The 23892-nt window shown below is 45.1% G+C and overlaps 1 protein-coding gene across 3 annotated transcripts in view; it reads left to right on the forward strand.

Annotated features, from left to right (window-relative positions):
• Window positions 1–23488, forward strand: part of PRDM5 (PR/SET domain 5) — a 144582-nt gene extending 121094 nt beyond the window's left edge. For 2 of the 3 annotated variants that reach the window (XM_038769297.1, XM_038769298.1), the window contains exons 16-17: window positions 10774–10878; window positions 21530–23488. In XM_038769297.1, coding sequence (XP_038625225.1) covers window positions 10774–10878; window positions 21530–21694 — 270 coding nt within the window. In that variant the 3' untranslated portion in view covers window positions 21695–23488. The remainder of the gene's footprint in view (window positions 1–10773; window positions 10879–21529) is intronic. The other variant, XR_005456519.1, reaches the window with a different exon arrangement.
• Window positions 23489–23892: the final 404 nt, after the last annotated feature.

A 23892-nucleotide genomic window follows, 5' to 3' on the forward strand; every position in this document is an offset into this window, starting at 1 on the left:
GGGGAAGTTAGGAAGAGTAAAGGTTTAGGGGAGAAAATCAGTTCGGTGTTAGAAATATTCAGTTGAAAAATGATGGGTATTTGAAAATGAATCCTTATCCCTCTCCCTCTTTTCATGGAAATGGTAATATACCCAATTTTTTTCTTCCCTCCCTCCTTGTATCCCTTTCAAAACATTTTGTGACTTGTAGCGCACAGGAAATACCACTGATTGATTGTGGGTCTGAATTGGACAGAATTTTTGTGTGTAGTCAAAATGTCAGCTATTTCAATAGCTGTCCCATTTCATGCAGTGTTTCTGAAGCTTATAAAAAGACAATTTATACAGTTGGTTCTGTACCACCTGTAGCTGATTGAGGTATGACTTCCTTCTGACTTTCTTCTTCTAATGATTTGATGTCAGGGTTAATATTATATTGCTGGTATGAACGCTTTTTTTGTTGTCGTTGTTCAAGACGAGGCTAGCCATAAGCCTAAAGTGCCTTCTTCCTGGCTCCTCTGTTTTTTTTCACATTGAAGAAATAATTTATATCTCTTCAAAAAAGAAGTAGAGCCAATTCCAATGACCTTGGAATTGTATATCAATTTATAATCATCCTTTACCTTAACACAATTCAAACCGTTCTCCACGTCGTTCCATCCTGAATGCTCTCTTATAGCCATCCCACACAAGTAAAAGTTTCAGATGCAGCTAATGCTCAATTTTCATTGGTTTTGTGGGCCTTTTCATTAGGAGAGGTGCCATTCTGGGTAATCATTCGATCAGTGCTAATCAGTGCTTACTGTTTGCAGAGCACTGTGCTAAGCACTTGGGAGAGACTGCAGTACAATAGAGGTAGGAGACAGGTTCTCTGCCCATGAGGAGCTTACAGTCTAGAGGGGGAGACAATTAAAATGAACTATAGATATGTACATAAGTGCTGTGAGTCTTTGGGTGAGGTGAATATTGGGTAGAGTTCCAAATGAATAGGTAACACAGAAGGGAGAGGTGTAGAGGAAATGAAGGCTTAAGTGGGGAAGGCCTCTTGGAGGGGATGGGATTTGAAGGTGGGAAGAATGGCAGTCTGTCATACATGATGGAGAGTGTCCAAGCCAGAGGGAGGATATGGGTAAGGGGTCGGCGGTGAGATAGGTGAGATCTATTTCCTTATATCCATTATCATTATTATTATTATTATGGCAATAAGTGCTTATTATGTGTCGAGCACTGTCAGACAGAGTCCCTGTTCCACAAGGGGCTCCCAGTATAAGTAAGAGGGAGAATAGGCATTGAATCCTCATTTTACAGATCAGGAAACAGAGACACAGAGAAGTTAAGTGACTTGCCCAGGGTCATACAGAAGGCAAGTGGCGGAGCTTGATGGTGTTGGCCTAAAATATCTAAGGACAACAGAAAAATGGACTTGAGGTCAGGCTTGCCCAGCTGTCTAGATGATTGTAAGCAAATTCCTTGGGAGAACCCGAGGACATGTTTTAATGGCTCTCCATTTGATCGATCTAACAATGAATGAGACTTTGGAGTCTCTGATTGAAATGTGTAAGCAAAAAATACATTTGGAAATTGTGGCCAAATCATTCCTTTGGAGAAATAGTGTTTAAATAGCTCTTATTGGGGTCTGTAATAACCATCTGGGCAGAGTCTCCTGGTTTGACCCTGGGGAATAAACAGAGTGCTTTAGGGTGGTATTAGTAGCGTTTGTTGTGCTCCCAAGTGATAAGTGCTTGGAAAGTACAAACAAGCAGTGACACATTTCCCGCCTACAAGAAGCTTATACTCTAATGGGAAGACCCATAAAAGTATTTATAGAGGAGTAATCAAAGTAAATAATTGAAGGGACAATTGAATAACTGCATATACGTAAGTGCGGAGGATGAATATAAGTAGGTACACGAATACTCAGAAGAAACTCTCTCAAGTCCCTTTTGAGCATGGATCCAGGCTAATGTGGTTTCATTTGTCCATCTCTGCAAGCGATGCAGATTTGTCCTCTTCTTTGCCAGGACATTATCCAGAACTGAAGGTAAAATTCTTGACGTCAGCTATTCTGGTCTCCCATGGCATTAGGCTTTTATGGTCTTTCCTAGGGAATGTCCAATGTGGCTGTTTTCTGAAACTGAGCAGTTTTTTTCCTTGGATCCACACATGCTTTGACTCCCTTTTTATCTCCTAAGTGTCTCCGTCGGTTTTCCATTGATATGCATTTCCTTTGTAACTTGTTGCTATAGTTTTTATCTTTATTTTTATTTTGAGATTTACTATTAGGGTGATGGAGCCAAGTAGCACTTTTTTTTCACTTTAAAAAACTTCCCCATCGACTAGTATCAGTGTTTTTGAGATTTTTTTTTCACCGCCCCACCGAGCACTGTTTGCTTTCATTCGAAGGAGCAGTTCTAAATAATGAGGTGCTATGTAAGAACTGAAGTGGCTTCCTGTATAGACAGTTTAAACAATAACACTTTTCATCCCAGGATCTCATAGTGCTTTTCAAACACCAACTCACCAGCGTCCTCTTGCTAGTGCTCAGGATCCTCAATGAGTATCGGTCAATCAATGGAATTTATTGAGTGTTGTCTCTGGGCACTAGTGGCTTGGAGGGAGACTGTGGAGGGGGAGTCATCATAGAAGCAGTCCCTGGCTCCCCCTTTGCTGCTCAGGCAATAGTCCCCACCTAGAAACAGGCCTCCGTGAAAGACTCACTTTAACCATGATATCTGAAAACAAGTCAAGTACCGGCTAGAGCATTTCAGTCAGTTGGTGGCATTTAATGAGCGCTATTTGTGTGTCAAGCACGGTATTAGATGCTTGGGAAAGTGTTTCCTGACAAGAAGCTCAAAATCTAGAGGGGGGAAACAGATATTAAACTAAATTACTGTTGGAGTGGGAGAGTTTAAGGATATGTACATAAGTGCAATGGGGCTGGAGTATCAAGTGATTAAGGGGTAACAGATCCAAGTGCATCGGCAACATAGACGGGAGAGTTTATAGGGGACATGAGGGTCTAATCAGGGAAGGCCTCTTGGTGGAAGTGTGATTATTTTTTTTTTAGTAGGGCTTTGAAAATGGGAAGAGTGGGGGAGTGTTGGATAGGAAATGGGGTGGAGTTCCATGCCAGGGTGAGGACTTGGACAAAGGCTCATCCTCGAAGGCATGTGGCGAACGAAGCCTTTGTGGCAGCCTCACGAGATCTGGAGGAGAACTAGGCTGTGAAAGGAAGAGTTTGGCCCCCCGTTGGCCTGGCTCCATTCTGAGCTCTTCAAAATGGGCCAATTACAGGCCACTACAGGACCGTGGGTTGTAAAGCAAGGCTTTTTATTAGCTGGTGTGGCTGATGGAGGCCCACCCCTTCCCCCAACTTCCATCACGCCCCTCTTCTCTTCTTGTGCTGCCATGGGACGGGTAGTCTCTTGTGCTTCCACACTCCACTCTCTCCCCCTGGAGAAGACACCAGACTTTTCCAACCTCCCAGCCCTGTTGGTTACCCACAGAGATCTGTGGTCCTAGCCCAGGGGTGTTGTTTAAGAGTGAGTCAGTGCCTCCTTGGCTTCTATTTTCAGAGTTTTTATGCCTCTGGGATGTAGAAAACAAAAGTCTGTGTATTGTGCTTATTTTTAGCTTTCTATACGTGGGTTGTGCAATTCCTTTTCAAATTTTATAGAAAACGTGGTTCCCATTAGCAGTGGGGCCAAAACAATTCCGGAAGCGTTGGGTAGGAACCTGCTTTTCATAGTCACTCGAGCTTTCTGCAGACTTCCCACAAATCCTCCAGAGTTCTAGGTGCAGTGTTTACAAGGCCAAGGATGCCTTTGTCATATAATAATAATAATAATAATAATGTATTAAGTGCTTACTGTGTGCCAGGCACTATACTAAGTGCCGGGGTGGAAACAAGCAAATCGGGGTGGACAGATTCCCTGTCCCACGTGGGGCTCACAGTCTTAATCCCCATTTTACTTGAGCATTTACTTTGTGTAGAACACTGTACTAAGAGCTTGGGAAAGTACATTCCATCAGAGTTGGTAGACACAGTTTCTGCCCACAGCAAGTTTACAGTGTAGAGTTATGAGGGTATCATGAGAGAATTGGTGTGAAGGCACTCTGCAGACAACTAGGTATCATCATTAGGAGATTCCAGGGAGCTTCTTGTAACATACTCCTGACTTCTGGAATTTATCAGTAGTAGTCATTGAGAGCCTACTGTGTGCAGAGCACTGTACTATGGGCTAGGGAGATGGACACGCAGTAACTTACAAACAGGAGGAAGAAATGTTCAAATAGCGTGGCAGGTAAAACAAGGTGGGAATTGGGGTCGGTTTACGAAGTAAAATGTTTCCGGGGTCACGGGCCGCATCAGGTACGTGAGGCCACTGTCCGATGGAAAATTCGAATTCAGACCACGAGCCCTGAAACTAGATATGGCATTCTGTAACACTCAAAAGAGCCCACATTGCCCTTTTCCAACATGATGCCTTCCTTGTTTCCTTCAGAGAAGTGCCTGGGTCTTTAATTCTCAGTGGCTTGTAGAGGATCATCCTAGCGGTTCTCTGTATTTTTGTGACTACCCCGAAGGAGTCGGTGGTTACGTTTTTTTTCTTTTCAGCTTTTTGTCCCCCAGAACATTCTGCTGATTGCTTAAATTGACTGATGGCCATTTTACCTCAATGTGGCCCTCCCTACTACATTTTTCCCCTCTCTGTTGAGAATTATGCATGTACAGAAGAGACAAATGCGACTATGCACAGTGAGATGGAATGCTTTGCTATAGGAGGGATATTTATCACGCGAGTTAAGACTTTCATTTATATTCTAGGGACCTCCATAAACTGCCTTTCCCTTGGGCCAAAAGCTCTCTGCCACTGACACATCACAGCTTTTCCTCTGAATGATGAAACAAGCAAAACAAGATAATTGCTTGGCCCAACTCCTTATGGCATTTCTGTCCGCTCTCCTAGTAATTGTGTAAAGTCCTTTCAACCCAAATGGATGCTGCATTTAGTAGTAGCACGAGTGGTATTTATTGAGCAACCACTGAGTGCGATGTACTGTGTTGAGGTTTTCAGCAGGTACAGCAGAAACAGGCAATACATACCCTGCCCACAGTGAGCATACCTTCTTGACTAAACAAGACATTTTGGGAGCGGTGTTTGGCATCAGCTATTGTGCTTTATGCCAAGAAGGAGGTTGCAGCTGGGCATTAAATTCAGTAGGGTTCCTGAGTTGTGTTTGCTGTCACCCACTGGCCCTCAGAGTGACTCCTTGATCAGAATTGATACTGGGGCTGGATTGCACCTCTGCATAAGAAAAATGCATCAAAGAGAAGGTCTGCTATGGGAGAGTGCCCCCCAGCAGGCCGGGCCATGGCTTAATGTTGATGATGATGATGATGATGATGATGATGATGATAATAGTGGTACTAAGTGGTTGCTACATGTCAAACTGTGCAGAATGCTGGGGTAGGTACATTCAATCAGATTGGACACAACCTCTATCCCACATGGAGTTCACAGTCTAAAGTGTGGGGAGAGAGAAAGCAGGTTTTTAATACCTATTTTACAGATGAGGGAACTGACAGAGAAGGGAATTACTTGCCCAAGGGCACACAGCAGGGAGCAGGGAAGTGGCAGAGCAGAATTAGAATCCAGATCCCATGACTCCCAGTTCTGAGCTCCTTCCATCTGACTCCCAGTTCTGAGCTCCTTCCACTAGGCCACACGGTTTCAGTCACATTCTTTTCCTGTGGTTGGCTTCCAGTAATAATGATGGTATTTGTTAAGCACTTACTATGTGCCAAGCACTGTTCTAAGCACTGGGGGTGGTACAAGGCAATCAAGGTTGTCCCACGTGGGGTTCACAGTCTTAATCCCCATTTTACAGATGAGGCAACTGAGGCACAAAGAAGTTAAGTGGCTTGCCCGGAGTCACACAGCAGACAAGTGGCAGAGCCAGGATTGGAACTCATGTCCTCTGACTCCCAAGCTTGCGCTCGTTCCACTGAGCCACACTGATTCCCTATGAAAATTAGATTCCTGTGTTGCACATCTTCAAGGGTCCAGTGCTTGATTGGTTAGTTTTGGGGGTGTTTTCGGAGTTGAGCTTTGGCACGTTTGGGGGAAAAAGCTGGTGGAGAATGAGAGGAGTTAGAGTTGATAATAATAATAATAATGGCATTTATTAAGCGCTTACTATGTGCAAAGCACTGTTCTAAGCGCTGGGGAGGTTACAAGGTGATCAGGTTGTCCCACGGGGGAGCTTACAGGCTTCATCCCCATTTTACAGATGAGGTCATTGAGGCACAGAGAAGTTAAGTGACTTGCCCAAAGTCACACAGCTGACAATTGGCAGAGCCGGGATTCAAACCTCTGACCTCTGACTCCAAAGTCCGTGCTCTTTCCACTGAGCCACGCTGCTTCTCTTGATGATCTTGGGTGCCAGGGCTAGAGTCAATGAGGAGCTCCAGGATCTGCTGCCCCTTACTACCCCTGGGCACCACACCCGGCTCACTGGTGTTCCCGGAGAGAGCTTAGTACAGTGCTCTGCACACAGTAAGCGCTCAGTAAATATGATATGAATGAATGAATGAATGAATGAAAGTAATGTGGCCTAGTGGGAGGAGCAGGGGACTGAGTGTCAAAGGAATCCACCACTTGTCTGCTGTGTGACTTTAAGCAAGTCACTTAACTTCTCTGGATCTCACTTTCCTTGTCTACAAAATGAGGGTTCAATACCTGTTCTCTCTCCTATTTAGACCTAATTATCTTATATCTGCCCTAGTGCTTAGTACAGTGCTTGACGCACAGTAAGCACCAAACAAATAACACTGTTATTATTCCCTGTGGACACTGCCGGTTTCTGTGATGCTGTGATGTGATTCTTCAGTAGAGATCGTGCTCCAGTCCGGCATATTTTCAGGTCTAGGTCCAACCCAGAAATTCCTTTATTGACTCTGGTTTGGTCCTGACTTCTCTAAACTCATTTCCCCAATTTCCATTTCCAGAGCATTGTTATTCTTGGCACAAGAAGAAGCATTTACTTACAGTCCAACTTGGCTTTTCCCTAGTTCAGACATTAAAAAGAATTCAAGGTTTCATCAATGGATTGACATTGAACGTATTTTTGAATCTGCACTTGAAGTCACTGCCACACTCTCAAGAGGACATTAACCCTGTAAAGAGTGAGACCTCTTATATGATACATTCAGAGGGCAGCTGTGATACGGGCCATGCAAAGTGTAGTTGCTGTGGGTTTCTGTCTGAAGACAGAGTGATTAGGTTCCTGATTAATTCTGCTCTTGAATGATTACATAGTTTAGCTGACACGTAGATTGCCCTCCATTATTATAACTTGGCAGCCATTATTATAAGAATGGAGGGCAATCTAAGTGTCAGTTAGAATGTGTAATCATTCAAGAGCAGAATTAATCAGGAACCTAATCATTCTGTCTGCAGTTTAAACCCAACTAATGAATAAAGCTTAGCCTTTCTGCACCAGCCGTCCACAGGCCTAAGGCACTTGAGAAAGCGATTCCCAAAATACTCCCGGGAAGCAGGCAGGCGTTGTTCCGCTTTACGGATCAGCCCGCGGAGGGGCGGAAGGATAAAGCAGAGGGGCCCAAGGTTACAGACTGAGCTACGTGTTGGAGATAGAATTTGATTCCCCACGACAGAGGCGCTCGGAGCACCGGGGACAGCCGGTCGCAGCGGTGGAATATCCGGAGAAGTTCCCTGAGGGTGCACGTCCACCTTTGCTCCCCTTCCCATTCAGCCCTGGCTGTAGGGACTCTCCAGGGCGCCGGATGGGGCGGGAAGGGGGGGACCCTGGGGTCTCCTCGCCTGCCCGATTGGCCTTGGCTCCTCCACCTCTCCTGGAATGGTTGCCACTTTTGACCGAGGTTCCTGCCACTCCTGGTCTTCCCCTGCCTCCTTCCTTGGGCAAGCAGCGAGGATAACAGCCGGATGGATGTTCCGGACACAGGTATTTTTCCAGTAGGTGACCGCGAGATTCCTCCGGGAAGCCTCTCCTGCTCCTCACAGCTCTGGGTTCCTACGGACCTGGGGTCAAAGGGGTGAGGCAGCCAGGGACACGGCCCTTCTGTCTCCTCCGCCTCACCTCGCCCCACCTTTGGGAGACCCGTGTGTTTGTTTCATCCTGGCGGGGCGATATGGGAATGCTCCAAGATACAGCTGGGTTGTGTTCCTTGAAAATGTGCTTGTATCTTGGGAAACCAAAGCGTTTTCCCTAGACGTATATGTTCAGAGCCTCTGGAAGAGTAATATGGGGTTCCTTTACATGCTGTGTACTGTAATGATAAATGTCACTGAACTCTCGTTGTTAAGGGTCGTCTTTATTTATGTTTTGAAGTCCATCCACTTCCTTAAGTCAATGTGAGACTTTTTAAACCCGAGGCCTTAGTTGGTGTTGGGGAAACTAACACTGCTTCTTCATCTGTTTTGGCATCTGGTAACGGTGCATTGGATTGTTGCAGTTTGATGAGGTACTGGACAATTAATTCCCTTAATGAGATGCAATTAACTCAGTTTCTCTGATGATCTTTTGGTGATCTTCTGAAGATCTTCTGGTGATATTTTATGCCTCGAAAATCTGATGCTCACTGTGGGCAGAGTTTCCTCCATCTCCAGGTAGCCATTCAGACCGGGAGAGGAGGGATGGAGAGGATTTTATTTACCCACAGTGCTTGGCTAGAACATCAGAGCAGTTGAGTGTGTGCCTAGGTAAGGCAGCGACCAATGCTACGGGTTGTTTCTCCAGAGTGGTTGAATTATCAGGCAATTGTAACCTAGGTGTGCCTGTACCAGACAAACCAGATACTTTGATTTCCAAAGGAAATTTCCCAAGTCCACAGGCCTTACAAGGGCTTGCAACCTCTATGTCAGTTAATAATAATAATAATTATGGTATCTGTTAGGTGATTACTATGTCCCAAACACTGTTCTAAGAGCCGGGGTAGACACAAGGTAATCAGGTTGTCCCACGTGGGGCTCACAGTCTTAATCCCCATTGTACAGATGAGGTAACTGAGGCCCAGACAAGGTAAGCAGCTTGCCCAAGGTCACACAGCAGACAAGTGGTGGAGATGGGATTAAAATCCATGACCTCTGAGTCCCAAACCCGGGCTCTTTCCACTAAGCCACGCTACTTCTCTTGAATGAAAGGGCACCGTGTTTTGTCTCCCCCTTTTAGACTGTGAGCCCATTGTTGGGTAGGGACTGTCTCTGTATGTTGCCAATTTGTACTTCCCAAGCGCTTAGTACAGTGCTCTGCACACAGTAAGCGCTCAATAAATACGATTGATGATGACATTTCTGGATCGGTGGAAATAGGTTTGGGTTGGAACACCTCCCTCCCACCCCCACAAACACACACACACACACACACACACACACAGAAACACACACACGTGTGTGTGTTTTCCTCCTTCTCTCTACTCTCCCACCCTCCTTTCTTCTGCCCTCAACTGCTTGGTCAGTTCCAGTGGAAAGTTTGGGTTTTGGGTAGAATTTGATGGCAGAATCAGAGAACATGCTTCTCACTGGGTAGGGCCCAGTGGCGGTGTCCAAACAAGCGCTGGTGTGCATGTGTGCGGTGTATGTAGGATACAGGGGGAGGACCACAGTGCAAGTCTTCCTGAACGTAGGGCTCTGCAGCAGTGTCACTCCTGCGTTACAGGAGGGTTGTGTGTACCTCATTGTGAGGTCAGATTCAAGATTTTAGTGATAATCGTTGTCCAGTAGAGTTCACTCTACTTTCCTGGTAAATGTGTATTTTCACCAGTCTTGAAATTAAAATCTACAGAAGCAGTGTGATCAGAAACACGGTCATTCTCTTTATGGGATATAAGAAAGGGAGGAGGAGGAGGTTTAGGAGGGACATGTGAAATGCTCACACTGCTCTGGGTGTGTGATGTGCCAACAGAAAAGACACCAGCCACACAGACCTGGGAGAAACAGTGGTTTCTGCTCCATCTCCCAGTGGTTCTGAAACATCAGGGAGGGGCTGGGGTTACGTTATGGTCTGCGGGATGTTTTTTGGAAATGTTGGTGTGCAGTGAATCTGGATCCTAAGTGAAGAAAACACCCTGTTTTTCTGACAATGGTCTTTCCAGAATGAGGAGGGGAGAATGGCACCTCTCTCCCTGAGAGAAGTGGCTGAGCTTTCTCTTCTCCAGGTGTTGGGTGGTTGGCCTCCTCCAGGAGGCCTTCCCAGACTGAGCCCCTTCCTTCCTCTCCCCCTCGTCCCCCCATCTTACCTCCTTCCCTTCCCCAAAGCACCTGTATATATGCCAGTACATATTTATTTATTTATTTATTTTACTTGTACATATCTATTCTATTTATTTTATTTTGTTAGTATGTTTGGTTTTGTTCTCTGTCTCCCCCTTTTAGACTTTGAGCCCACTGTTGGGTAGGGACTGTCTCTATATGTTGCCAACTTGGACTTCCCAAGTGCTTAGTACAGTGCTCTGCACATAGTATGTGCTCAATAAATATGATTGATTGATTGATTGATTGGAAAGCAAACATAATCGGTCAGGGGTTTTTGAGGGCAAGAACTGCTGGGCCACCGTTTCAGCTTTTCCGTCAACCCGTCTGAAATTGGGTTTTGGTTCTCCCTCTTTGGAATCCCTCAGACCCGGACCCACCCCCTTGGAATAATCATGATGGTACTTGTTAAGTGCTTGCTATGTGCCAAGCACTGCTCTAAGCAGAATGAGCAGGACCCCCTACTGACCACTTTCCGTTGCCATTGTCCTTGTCACAGGAGAAGCCCTATCAGTGTTCTGAATGCAACAAAGCCTTCAGCCAGAAGCGCGGCCTGGATGAGCATATGAGGACACACACAGGAGAGAAGCCGTTCCAGTGTGACGTGAGTTGCGGTCTCTTTTTAAGTAGCAATGATGACTGTGGAGCACTGAGCATGTGCTGAGCGTTCGCTGAGCGCTGAGTGAAGATACCCAGTACACAATTCAGACAGAGTCCAGGCCTTACACAGGAGTTGAGGTGATTCCGCAAACCCGGGACTTCGTTATTGTTGGGGTTTTTTGTTTTTTTTTTAAATGGTATTTGTTAAGCACTTACAATGTGCCAGGCACTGTACTAAGAGCTGGGTTAGATACAAGACAATCAGGTTTTTCCTTGGAGAGTGTAGCTTTTGCACCTCCTCAGCGTGGGGCAGTTCTGACTATGCCATCAGTGGAACTGTAAGGGCTATTTTATCCAACCTTGGATATTGTCAGTCACTTTGGCTACATTTGAGCTTTCTGACTTAGGATTCTCGTAGGCCTTGTTTACACCCATCTTAATACATTGTAGCTGTTTTCTTGAGGCAGGCACACATTCACAACCTCTCATGGCTTCCTGAGCTCTGCTAGGTTCATGATTGAAATCTGGCTTCCTCCATCCTCACTCCACAAAGAGCCCTCTCTAAGGTAACCAATGACCGTGTCTTCTCGCCAATTCTTATGGCCTCTACTCCATCCTAATCCCCCTAGATCTCTCAGCTGCCTCTGACACTGTTGACCACCCTTTCTCCTTGAAACTTCATCTGCCTTGGAATCACTGACACCGTCCTCTTGGTTCTCCTCCTATCTCTCTGACTGCTCCTTCTCAGTCTTCTTTCTGGCTCCTCCTCAGCCTCCCACCCTGTGACAATAGGGGTCCCTCATGGCTCCATTCTAGACTCCCATCCAGTCTCCCTGTACACCCACTCCCTTGGAGTATTATTTCTCTCCCATGGCTTCAATTACCATCTCTATGCAGATGATTTCCAAATCTACATCTCCATCCCTGACCTCTCACCTTCCTTGCAATCTTGCAGTACCTCCGGCCTTCAAGACATACCTACTTGGGTGTCCTGCTGCCACCTCGAATTAAAACAGTCCAAAACTGAACTCTTTATCTTTCCACCCAAACCCTGCTCTCCCCATGTCTCCCCTGTGTTTCTTATCACTATAGACAACACCATTATCTCCGCTATCTCACAAGCCCGTAACCTTGTCCTTGTCCTCGACTCATGTCTCTCATTTCACCCACATGTTCAATGTCACAGAATCCTGTCAGTTCTACCCTCACTACATTGCTAAAATCCACCCTTTCCTCTCCATCCAAACTGCTACCTTGTTGATCCAAGCACTTAACCCTGTCACACCTTGACTCCTGCACTTGCCTCCTTGCTGATCTCCCAGTCTCCTGTCTCTATCCACTCCAATCCTACTTCAGTCTGCTGCACGGAACAAAAATGGTCAGTCCCTATCTCCCCACTCCTCAAGGACCACCAGTGGTTGCCCATTCACCTCTGTATCAAAAGCAAACTCCTTACCATCTGCTTTCTAGCACTTAATCAGCTTGCCCCATCCTACCTTACCTCACTAGTCTCCTGCTATAGCCCAACCCTCACACTCTGCTCCTGTAGTGCCAGCTTACTCACTGTGCCCCCATCTCATCTCTCTCACTGCCAATCAGTTTCCCATGTCATCCCCTTAGCCTGGAACTCCCTTCACCTTCAGTACATTTAGTAAGGATGCATCTCCACCAAGAGGCCTTCCCTCTTTTCCCTGGGTCACTCTCCCTTCTGCATCGTCTGTGTACTTGGGTCTGTGACCTTCAGACATTGATAGTCACCCCACTCCCAACCCCCCAGCATTTAGGTACATATCTTTAAATAATGTATTATAAATCTTTTTTTTTTTTAAGATAAATGTCTGTCTCCCCATATAGACTGTAAGCTGATTATGGTCAGGGAAGAGGTCTGCTAATTCTGTTGAATTATACTCTTCCAAGCACTTAATACAGTGCTCTATACATAGTAAGTGCTCAATAAATACCATTGATTGATTGAAAAACGAGCTGGTTAGGGATGTCACACATTGAGTTACAGCAGAGGAGGATTCCCTCCTAATGCAAACACACAGACTTGTCCCATGAAGACAATGCCACTGAGTGTTCTAGTGTGATGAGAATCTCCGGTGGTTAAATCTGAATCAAAATTGGAGCATGTGCAGGCGGCTGGGGTCTCCTGTCCCAGTCAATAGTTTTATGTGAACAGTGGTTAAGTTGTGTGGCTCTTCCTTTCATTGAAAATTGTGGGTGGATTTCTGCATTAGGTGGAGAAGTGACAGAGCAGAACACCTTATGCATTCTGGTAGGTGCAAACAAGTGCTCCTTTGCCTCAGGAGAAGTGAAAATAATATTTAGCAATTTGAGAGGCTGTGCAGTCTGGAATGACCCATCTTTAAACCAGAAAGCAGCTGTGAATCTGCCTCTCTGCTTGCTGGTGAGGAATGGGTTAGCTCCAATCAATCAATCAGTCATTCATTGTCATATTCATTGAGTGCTTACTGTGTGCAGAGCACTGTACTAAGTGCTTGGGAAGTACAAGTTGGCGACATAGTGGTACTGACTATGGTCATAGTCAATGATTCAGTGGTACTGATTGAGGACAGAACAGTGTATTTAGCAGTAAGGAAGGTTCAGTACAATTTAGTCGGTAGACGGGATCCCTGCCCACAAGGAGCTTAGTGTTTAGAGGGGGAGGTAGACATTAAAATAGAGTAGGGAGAGGGGAAAGAGAAGAGTCTAAGTGCCAGGTCCCTGGACTGTCCATCTGCCGGGTGTCGGTGACCTCCTCTCAAGGCGTGATGGCAAGTTCATGGGTCAGGGTGAGCGCAGCTTTGCATGACTGCATGGTCTTGTGTTAGTTGTTGCTGTATTTATTTATATTAATGTCTGTCTTCCTCTCTAGACTGTAAGCTTGTTGTGGGCAAGTGATGTGCCAGTTTTATTGTACAGTTAGTACAGTGCTCTGTACACAGTAAGTGCTCATAAATATGATTGACTGACTACCTTTAGTATTTTCCACCCCAGAATGCTGTCCTGGAGAGAGAAAATCTCTGAGAAATTATTTTTTGTAGGCTTGTGGGGGACGAGTGAAAGTCTCTCTTTTTCCTTGCCCCCAAACTGCTCCTCACCCACATCCACCACAGAGTTCAGGTTGATCCTCCCAGGGTGGCCCGCTGATAGGTTCTACATGCTACGCCCAATCAGAGCTGATGGCTTTTTCTTCTGGGAGGATTTTGTGGTGAGGTAATAGCCCCCTGCTAATGGCCTCCGGGGTTGTGGTTAAGAGAGCACCATGTGCAAAGGGGGTCAAGAGATAGCTCAAGGTGAGTGACGTCCTCCTTGGCTGAGCCTGTATCGTAGCGGAACTGATGCCAGTGTGAATTAAGTCAGTTGAAAGTAAATTAATCCTTCCCCCCTACCCTTCCTCTTCATCCTTTCCACTACGTTCTCCAGCTTAATTGGGTGTTGTTATGCTCTCTCAGTGACTTTTGCTTTTAAAACTGCATCTGGCTCAGGCAGTAACAGGCCGAAGGAGTACTGTAGAAGCCAGAAGTGAGTTAGACCTGTACCTTGCAGTGCTCTGACTTCCTCATGCAGAGCTGGATTCTTCCTCATCGTGGGGTTTGGTTCCCTGGATAGGTAAGTCGAAGCCCCAGTTTGCCAATTCACTGAGGCCAGAACGCTACATAAATATATCAGTCCCGGACAGAGCTCTTAATTTGTAAGCGAGAATTTAGCTGTGAATGTGTTTAGCAGCCCACTTTATCAGTGAAGCTTAGAAAAGCATCAGTCTGGGGTCCACATTAGAATTGGCCTGTTGTGTTTTGCTAATTGAGGCGGTGCAAAATCTGAGACTGTTTTTCCACACAGGGGGAACGAGCCACCTAACTGGAAAAATAGCCAGCTAACGAGAGGAAGTTCACAGTCAGGACTTTTGATGAAATTCAGCCTGACAGGGCTGGAAAGATGCATGATTCTTGTTGTAGAGATAGGGCAGAAATGTGGAACTGTAAACCCCCTAAATAGAATTTATCAGGGCAGGCAGACTCAGTCTTAACTGCAATATCAGATACTGCTAAGGTGACAGTCCCTCTTTCACACTGGCTCCTGGGCAGTATTCTACAGGACTGTTCCTTTCTCAGCTCCAGGGAGGGCCATCAAACACTTTCTTAATTCAGGGCCACTATCAATGATTTCAGCAGCTTTCTGCACTTCCTCTCCATTTTCTGCCAGCTCCCGGTAAGTATAATTTTCCCATAGTGGCTGGGACTCTTGCCAGAGGCTATGATTCCATACTGGGATCTTAAACACCTAAAACACAGCGATAAGAAGGACCTTTTCAAGGGTTTGTAAATTCAGTGAAGGGGGTGGTAGCCAGATGGAAAATATGCAGTCATTTCTGGCCACCAGTTGGTAAGAAGGGGATAAACAGGCCCCTCTAATAAAATAAGCCTTAAGTCTAAAAAGAACATCCAAATGAAGGGTTTTTAGCTCATCCTTGGAGAGGTAGCAGGGAGATAAGCCCTCCTCCTATATCCCTACTGTCCAAAGCACATGTTTTTGCTTTTCTCTAGTGGTATTTTGCCCGGTTGAGTGCCTCATAGCTGCCTTCATCATCATATGTAGTCACTCACACACCTTACCACCACTTTCCTGGTTGAGTGCTAAGTTCAACAGGTGGAGAAAGGCAAGCTCCTTACTCTCTTGTCCCGAGGATGAAAAAGAAGGCATTTTTCCCTTCCCCCCAAATTGCAGGTAGATGGCAGGAGAAAGTAAGGTGGAGATTCCCCGCCCAACCCCGACCCAAGGTGGTATTTGTGTAACTGGCTGCCTAAGAAGCAGCATGGAAAGAGCTCAGTGGAAAGAGCACGGGCTTTGGAGTCAGAGGTCATGGGTTCAAATCCCAGCTCTGCCAGTTGTCAGCTGTGTGACTTTGGGCAAGTCACTTAGCTTCTCTGTGCCTCAGTTACCTCATCTGTAAAATGGGGATTAAGACTGTAAGCCCCCTGTGGGAACCACCTGATCACCCTGTAACCTCCTCAGCGCTTAGAACAGTGCTTTGCACATAGTAAGTGCTTAATAAATGCCATCGTTATTATTATTATTATTACCTGACTGGGCTTGCTGCCCTCTATTCCCTGTTAGTTTGAGAGGTTGCCATTTTAGAGTGGCACAAATCAATTCATGTCAGGAAGAGAACTCACTACCTGTGGGTGTCATGGTGTAAGCTGGAACCTTTTCCTGGGGTGGGGAATGGCTTAAGGAGCCACCCGGGAATGCCTCTGAAACCCAAAAGCAGTCACTTTTGCATCCACACATTAGAGCAACTATCCAGGAAGGCCAAGCGCTTCAGACTTCTGAAGTCTCTAACAAAGATACGAGGAAGGGCAGCTTGGCCAAGTTCAACCTGATAGAAGGTACATAAAAAGCCCGGGCTAAGAAAAACCCAAGTGGGTTAATGGCCAGAAGCAGCCCAACTTCTGGTTTGTATTCAGGATGGATCACTGAGAACCCTGCGAAAGTTTTGATTTTGGCAGGAGAGTATTTTGCTATTAATGTTTCTTTTAGTCCATAATGAGGCAAAGGAGGAGGAAATCAGTAGAGCATCTCGCGGGATGCTCAGTTCTGCTGTAACGCTGTTTCCACTGCATGTTAAAGGCCAAGTAGGGAACGTTCTCCTGCTGAGGTCCTTCTGCCTGGGTGCAGCATCAGACCGGGGTGAGTACCACGCTGTCGGCTTGCCTTCACACGAGGTTCCACCACTGTGTTGTGAGAGAACTGGGCGTATGACAGAAATAATAATAATAATAATAATAATAATAATAATAATGGTATTTGTTAAGCACTTACTATGTCCCAGGTACTGTTCTAAACTCTGGGGTAGATACGAAGTTATTGGGTGGATGCAGTCCCTGTCTCACATGGGGCTCACAGTTTTATATTTTACAGATGAGGGAACTGAAGCACGGAGAAGTGACTTGCCCATGGTCATATAGCCCAGCGCTTAGTACAGTGCCTGGCACATAGCAAGCACTTAACAAATGCCATCACTATTATACAGCAAACATGAAGTAGAGCCAGGATCAGAATCCAGGCCCATGCTCTTTAATAATAATAATACTGGTATTTGTTAAGCGCTATGCGCCAAGCATTGTTCTAAGCACTGAGGTAGATACAAGGTATTTCTGCTGGGCCACCTATCACATCCCAGAGAGAGAGAATGAATCCCCAGCACTACAGTTGAATACAGAATACTCTTTCTCGGTCCGTTCCTTGAATCTCTGTGCCTTCTGATGGCTTATTTCCACCCTTTGGAAGACAGCGGTGATACTGACAGGCCAGCTGGCTCTCCAATAATCCCTATCTCTTTTCTGGGTGATTTCAGTGAGGACTTTCAAAGTGCCACCTCCAATTATAAATTGAGTGTTAGACTTTAGTAGTGAGACTTTCTTTTTTAACTTTTATGCTTTTTAACTATTACAAGTGGAAGAAAGCACCATGTACTTGGAAAAAAAATGCTTTAATAGAACAACAAATTATGGGGATTTCCTTGGTTTAAGGAAAAAAAAGTCTCTTACCCCCAACAGCGCTGCATCTGTTTAGTCATAATTGTCACTGTAGTCTTTCCATTGAAGCCAGTGAGGATGTTCCTTATCAACTCTCTCTGCCAGCACCGAGGCCATAGACTGAAAATCAATAATATTTAATAATAATGATAGCATTTATTAAGCGCTTACTATGTGCAAAGCACTGTTCTAAGCGCTGGGGAGGTTACAAGGTGATCCCTCGTGGGACTCACAATATTTATTTATTTTTATAGGTTGACAACATTTATTATTATATAGTATTTATTATTAAATTATTGTTTATTAAATAGGATTTATTATTATATAGGATTATATAGGATTATTATTATATAGGATGACAATATTATGCGCTTACTGTGTGCAGAGCACTGTACTAAGCACTTGGGATCATACAACACAACAGAATTGGTAAAGGTGATCGCTGCCCACATTGAGCTTACAGTCAACAGAAGACAGACATTAAAATGGGTTTGGAGATGAGGGAAATAGTAGAGTTTAAGAATACTTACATAAGTATTGTGGGGTTGGGGTGAGTATCGAAGTGCTTAAGGAGCACACAACCAAGACCATAATTGACCCAGAGGAGAAAGCAGATAGGAGCAATAAGGACCTAGTCAGGGAAGGCTTGTTGGAAGAGGTGTGATTTTAGGAGGGTTTTGAAGACTGGAAGAGTGTGTCGGATACAATGAGGAAGTTCCAGGCCCAAGAGATAAGGTGGGATAGACAAGACTGAGGCTGAGGGAGTAGGTTAGAGGAGCGGAGTGTGCGGGTTGGGATGTAGTAGGAGGGAGAGAGCTGATTGACTACCTTAAAACAGTCTGTTTGATGACTGCTTCTGAGCCACATAAACTTTGTGAATTAAGTGCTTGCTTGCATACACCCCCCCCAGTGCGTAACAAATACCAGAGTTATTATAAGTTATTTGTCATTGGAAAATTGGTAAAATGAGAGGAGTAATGGATCGATTGGTTGGTCCCCTTCCTTTTTATAAAGCAGGTTACCAGCCCCCTAAAGTCTGGAGACGGCAAGTGCTTTAGCTGAAGTGAGAGGATGCCCAAGTAAGTGCTGCCATGTTCGCCCCAAGGACTGGCAGAGGGACCCTTCAGCTTCATGGCCTTTGTTAGGTAGGGAAGCAGCATGGTGTAGCGGCTAGAGCATGGGCTTAGGAATCAGAAGGTCATGGGTTCTAATCCCAGCTCCATCACTTGTCTGCTGTGTGACCTTGGGCAAGTCACTTTATTTCTCTGTGCCTCAGTTACCTCATCTATAAAGTGGGGATTGAGACACTGGGCCCCCTGTGGGACAGGGACTCTAACCCAATTTGCTTGTATCCACCCCAGAGCTTAGTATACAGTGCCTGGTACATAGTAAGCACTTAACAAATATCACAATTATTATTATTATTGGGTAGGACTTGCAGATCAGAAAGCATCATTTCATGCTCAAGATTCATTTAAATCAATACACTAGCAAAAATGAGGAAAGGCAGTATTTTCACCGCCATTGTATGAGCTTAGCATTTTTTGATTAACTTCTTTAATCTTGTTCGGTTTGTTTTACAATGTGTAATTTCCTGTAGCTGTTCGGTTTTAGGGTTTGTTTTTTATCTTAAGTAACCTAGCTCCTTTCATGATTATGATTGGTTGGGTGACATAACACTTATACCATTTAGAAAGGAATTTATTGTTCCATATGCAATGGCTTTTGAAGATGTGTCTGTAAGCAGTTTGTTCCCTGTTTACAAAGAAACTGTCAGATTGTTTTCACAGTGCAATTATGGGATTTGCTAGAGATGTGGCATTTACTGACATCAGCGGGCCCAACAGTGCTCTGTTCTTGCCCTGTATAGGCCAGCAAGGTCAGTGAAATGGAAGAAAATAATGTGCTTGTCCTCCAACTCAGCCCCAATAAGATTATTTCATATTACTCACTGTTGAGTTAAACGCATTTTAAAGCATGATTGTTCACATCGCAGCACTGTAGTTATATAGCTCTCTTACCACCTCGGCCTACCGTGTTACAGTGTAGCAGTTTGGTTCTGCTTAGCCTGAGGTCCCCACAGGGTTAGGGATTGAGTCTTTCTCTTCTTTTGTATGGTGTTCTCTGATGCTGTGGTAGATGAAGAACTTCAGATGGTAGTTTCTGACTAAACGCTGAGTGCACAGCACTGTACCAAGCATTTAGGAGAGGGCAAGAGGAGCCAGACATACATTCCCTGCCAATTTATGGAAGGGAGAATTAGCCAAGATAGAGACTACCAAATGAGGGGTTGTAGCTTGAACTATATATATAGCCCCAGGATTTTTGTAGGTCCAACAGGGAAGTGTCTAGGTTCAAAGGAGCTTGAAGAAAGAAGTAATGGATGGTGGTCTGGGAGGTGAAGAGAGAGGAAAAGGTAGCCTGCTACAGGTGAGAGTTAAGAAAAGTCTAGCATGAGCAAGCCAGAGTAAATTTCAGAACTCAAATTCCATTCTAGGCTGTGTCAATTAATCGTATTTGAGTACTTACTGTCAGGTTAAGGTCGTACATTCAGTGGCATCAGGACAGACTGATCATCAGACAGTGATGATGGTGACACAGCTGATGTCTTGGAAGTCTAAAGGTGATTCTGTAATGGAAAGAGCAAGGTACCTGTGTCTTGTTCTTTTTGTCTCCTCCCACCTAAGGAAGATTTTACTCCCCATCCTTCTCCCACTGATACTTTTAGCTTCCCTTGGGTATGGGGAAAGGCAGAGTGGAAAGAGCTCTTTTTCTGTTCAGGGAAAAAAAGAAAATCATCCCCTAGTTCTACCACCCCCCTCCATTATTTTCAATTAATCATATTTATTGAGCGCTTACTGTGTGCAGAGCACTGTACTAAGCGCTTAGCACTGTACTAAGTGTATTTTCCCACTCTTGTCCTGCCAGGGGGCTGAACACACAGCTTTTGCCACCACATCTTTCACTCACTTGAGTCAGGTCTGCAAATGTATCATTCTATGGCCCCATCTCTTCTGACTGCTGCTTCTTTGTCCCATCTGCTAGCTCTGTTCCTCTTTGTGCACGATGCAGTGGCATCACTATGTAGGTGCGGTGACATTTTGCCATGGAGATGGAGCCGATGGCAGCCCTGCCACCCATGCAGCCTGGCTATTTGGGGACTTTTTCTAGGATGTAGGAGGCTAGGATGACATCAGAGTCCTGCCCTAGGGAAACAATACCCACTTGGGGGGAACTCCAGCCATCTCGGATTCCAGAGCTGGTCACCACCGTCCCTTGGGCCTCCGTGCAACCTACCCAGTCGACCATGAGTTGACTGAAACAGGAGGGTGACACCACAAGATGTGGATTCTCCTGGAGGGGGAAGCTTTGTGAAGCATGGACAACTGTGGTCTAGAGAGAGGGCAGCAAACCTCTGGAAGGGCCCATGGTACAGCAAGCTGCCCGTTCCAGCAAGGCCGTGACTAGGGGAAGTAGGTGGCAGCCCTCCCTTTTCCACTCACCCTTTCCAGGAGCTTTTGGAGCCCTTGTACCTTTGGTGAGAATAAGGACCGTTAGGTCTGAGTCACCTCCTCACCTTCGCTGCAAAACTGTCTCCTATCACTGCTAGCACCATCACTGTCCTCCCTCTCCCCAACCTTGGAGTCTCTTCCCCCAGTCCCAGCTCCAGTACTGTCCACCATCCTCAAAACTAATTGAAGGTGTTCGACTGTGAAGCTAAAATGAAAACAGGTGAGCCACAAAGTGCCAGAGTATTTTTCCCAATGCGGTTTAAATGTAGTACCTGGTTAAGGGGTGGTTTTTCCTCTCTGCGGGAGAGTGCTTTTATTCTGTCAGTTCTTTCGACGACCGTCAACTTGTATTTAGGAACAGGTGCTGTCGTGATCCAATTGCCAGGGTATAAGTCGAGCGTGAATGTGGCTGGCTCAGTGTAAGCAGGGCCTCGAGGCCTGAGGAAAGGACAGAAAGAATATTTCCTTTAGGCCACATTCAGGGAGCATCAGAAGTGAGCTCATGCAGCAGGTCTCTGTCTCGGGACAAGCCACGAAGCTTCCAGGGGTTCAGGTTTTCACCTTGCTGCCATTCAGCTGTGTCTTATCTCCATCTCCCCAGGTTTGCGATCTGTCCTTCAGCCTGAAGAAAATGCTGATCCGGCACAAGCTGACTCACAATCCAAATCGTCCGATGGCCGAATGCCAGCTGTGCCACAAGAAGTTTACAAGAAATGACTACCTCAAAGTGCATATGGAAAATGTCCACGGAGAGACTGACAGCTAGCAGTGGCTACTGACACAAGAATTTTCTCCCACACAGAAGGCCTCCTTTTCCTCTTCCGGTGTGAATCCGAGACACTCCTCACCTGACGGGTATAGGGGAGGCAGGGAAAACCAGTGTGTTGGGTCATGGCTCCGGGGGTCATCTTAGAACCTGCAGAGGTAAATGTAATTACAGTTCTGCATTCCTCTGTGTGGCGCAGTAGGATGGGAGAGATGCCCCTTCCTTTTCACTCCAAGCTTGGGGCCATCTTATTGCCTGGAGTTCATTGGGCTCCTTCTTCCATATGTTGCTGAGACTCAGCTGGGTAGCCCAGTTTGGCCTATTACCACGTAAAACTGGTTAGTCTGAAGTGGATCAAGATGCCAAACTGGTTTTTCAGCTGCAGGTAACAGCAGGGGTCTGCAGAGCCTCAAGCACCTTAGCAGAAGGAGCATGGTTCCCATTGTCAGGAGCAGACCAAAAGCATAAGCTTGGAGCAATTTGCAACATTTAATTACCACATTTGAGAACTCTAATGGTAGTCAACAGGGCAGTTTAAATATCTTTCCTAAGCAGCTGGAGAAATTGTGATGGCCCTATTAAGAAATATATTTCAGCTCTGGAATAAAAAAACATAGGGAAACTTATCCCTCTCGTTAAGGCGGCTTTCATTTTACTTAGTCCTGTGATGAGCAGAAAATGCTATGGGAGAGGAAATCCTCATATGCAAATAATCAGATGCAGCCCAGACTGATTAGGATTATATTAAGGGCTAGTTATCTCTCAAAAACTTGATAGTGTATCCAAATAGACGAGAAAATGTCATGCATAACTGAAATGACACTCAATGGTGTATGTATTCAGTGGTTTCCCCGGAAATTCTTGAGCTGGCGGAGCGACTTTTAACCTTGACCGACACCTTCCTTCTGTTGAAATCGAACAGAATCAGTGTGGCCTTGATTAGGAGAACTTCTCCTCGAACTACGCTGCTACACGTATAGAAGAGAGCTCTGCTTGGCTGGTGAGTGTGATGCTGAAGCCAGATGGGATTTGTGGTCACTTAAGTCATCTTGGTTCTGAGCATTATAGGACGGCCTGGGAGTATGGTCCTTGAAGACTAAAAGTGACCGAACCCAGAAACTGCTTTGGTTAAAGGAAACCGTTACCTAAGCAAAGACAGTGGTGATGAAGGGTACTGGCTGTCTAATGTCAGAACAGCTGCAAAGAACCCCAGCCTGAATGAAAACCAAAGTGGAAGGAGTGCGTGAAGTAGTCTAGATTTCGGCACCCTGCCCTTCCAAGGTAAAACAGGAAGGGAAGTAAATAATAATAATGGCATTTCAAACAGTCATTTTTTTGTAATTTGTTCTGACCCAGCCACACAAGCCAACTAAAAAGTACATAATATATATCTATATATCTATATATCTATATTTTTTGGGGGGGGGGGGGGGGGCGCCTTCAAGAATCTTACCTTGAAGTAAAAGCAGTGTCAGTCCCAGTTCTAATTTTCCCAAAGAAGATATACCAAGAATAGCCCAAATAGTCATTTAACACTCAAAGAAATACCGGATTTGAAATTTAGCAGAGATGGTTCTTTTCAAAACATAAATATGATGATTATAATTTGGAAAATATGAAATTACATGTGTGGTATTTTTATATAAAATTACAGACTATATATTCAGTATTTTATAAAAATAGATTGATCATATTTCCTTACTATGTCATTTGGTTAAAACTGTATTTTTAGATGCAAAGTGTTTTCAATTTGTATGCTTAATATCATCTGAATATAAAAGGACAGCTGGAAAATTTGGGTGTGTATGCTTTACAGCACAAGGTCTATGTGTTCTTTTGGGTTGTGTCATTTCCCTGGAATGTGAAACTTGAAAGGGCAAAATACTAGTTTAGACAGTCTCACTGGTATGATTCCATAGGGAAATAACCCTACCAATTGCATGTATTATTATTATATTTAAGTGCTTAATCTGTGTCAAGCACTGTTCTAAGTGCTGGTGTGGTATGCCAAATTGCAATAACAGTAGGCCTTCTAAGAAGTAAAAATAGTTGAAAAAGGAACTGAAGGACCAAATCAAAAGCTACCTCAAAAGTAGGACTAATTGAAAGTTAATCTCAGGATATAACATTTCTTCTGCAAGCAGTTATTGCCAGGGCAAAGTCTCTTTTCAGGAAACCAAAGACAAGGATACATTTGT

This window comes from Tachyglossus aculeatus, chromosome X5 (assembly GCF_015852505.1).
Source record: "Tachyglossus aculeatus isolate mTacAcu1 chromosome X5, mTacAcu1.pri, whole genome shotgun sequence".
Classification (NCBI taxonomy): domain Eukaryota; kingdom Metazoa; phylum Chordata; class Mammalia; order Monotremata; family Tachyglossidae; genus Tachyglossus; species Tachyglossus aculeatus.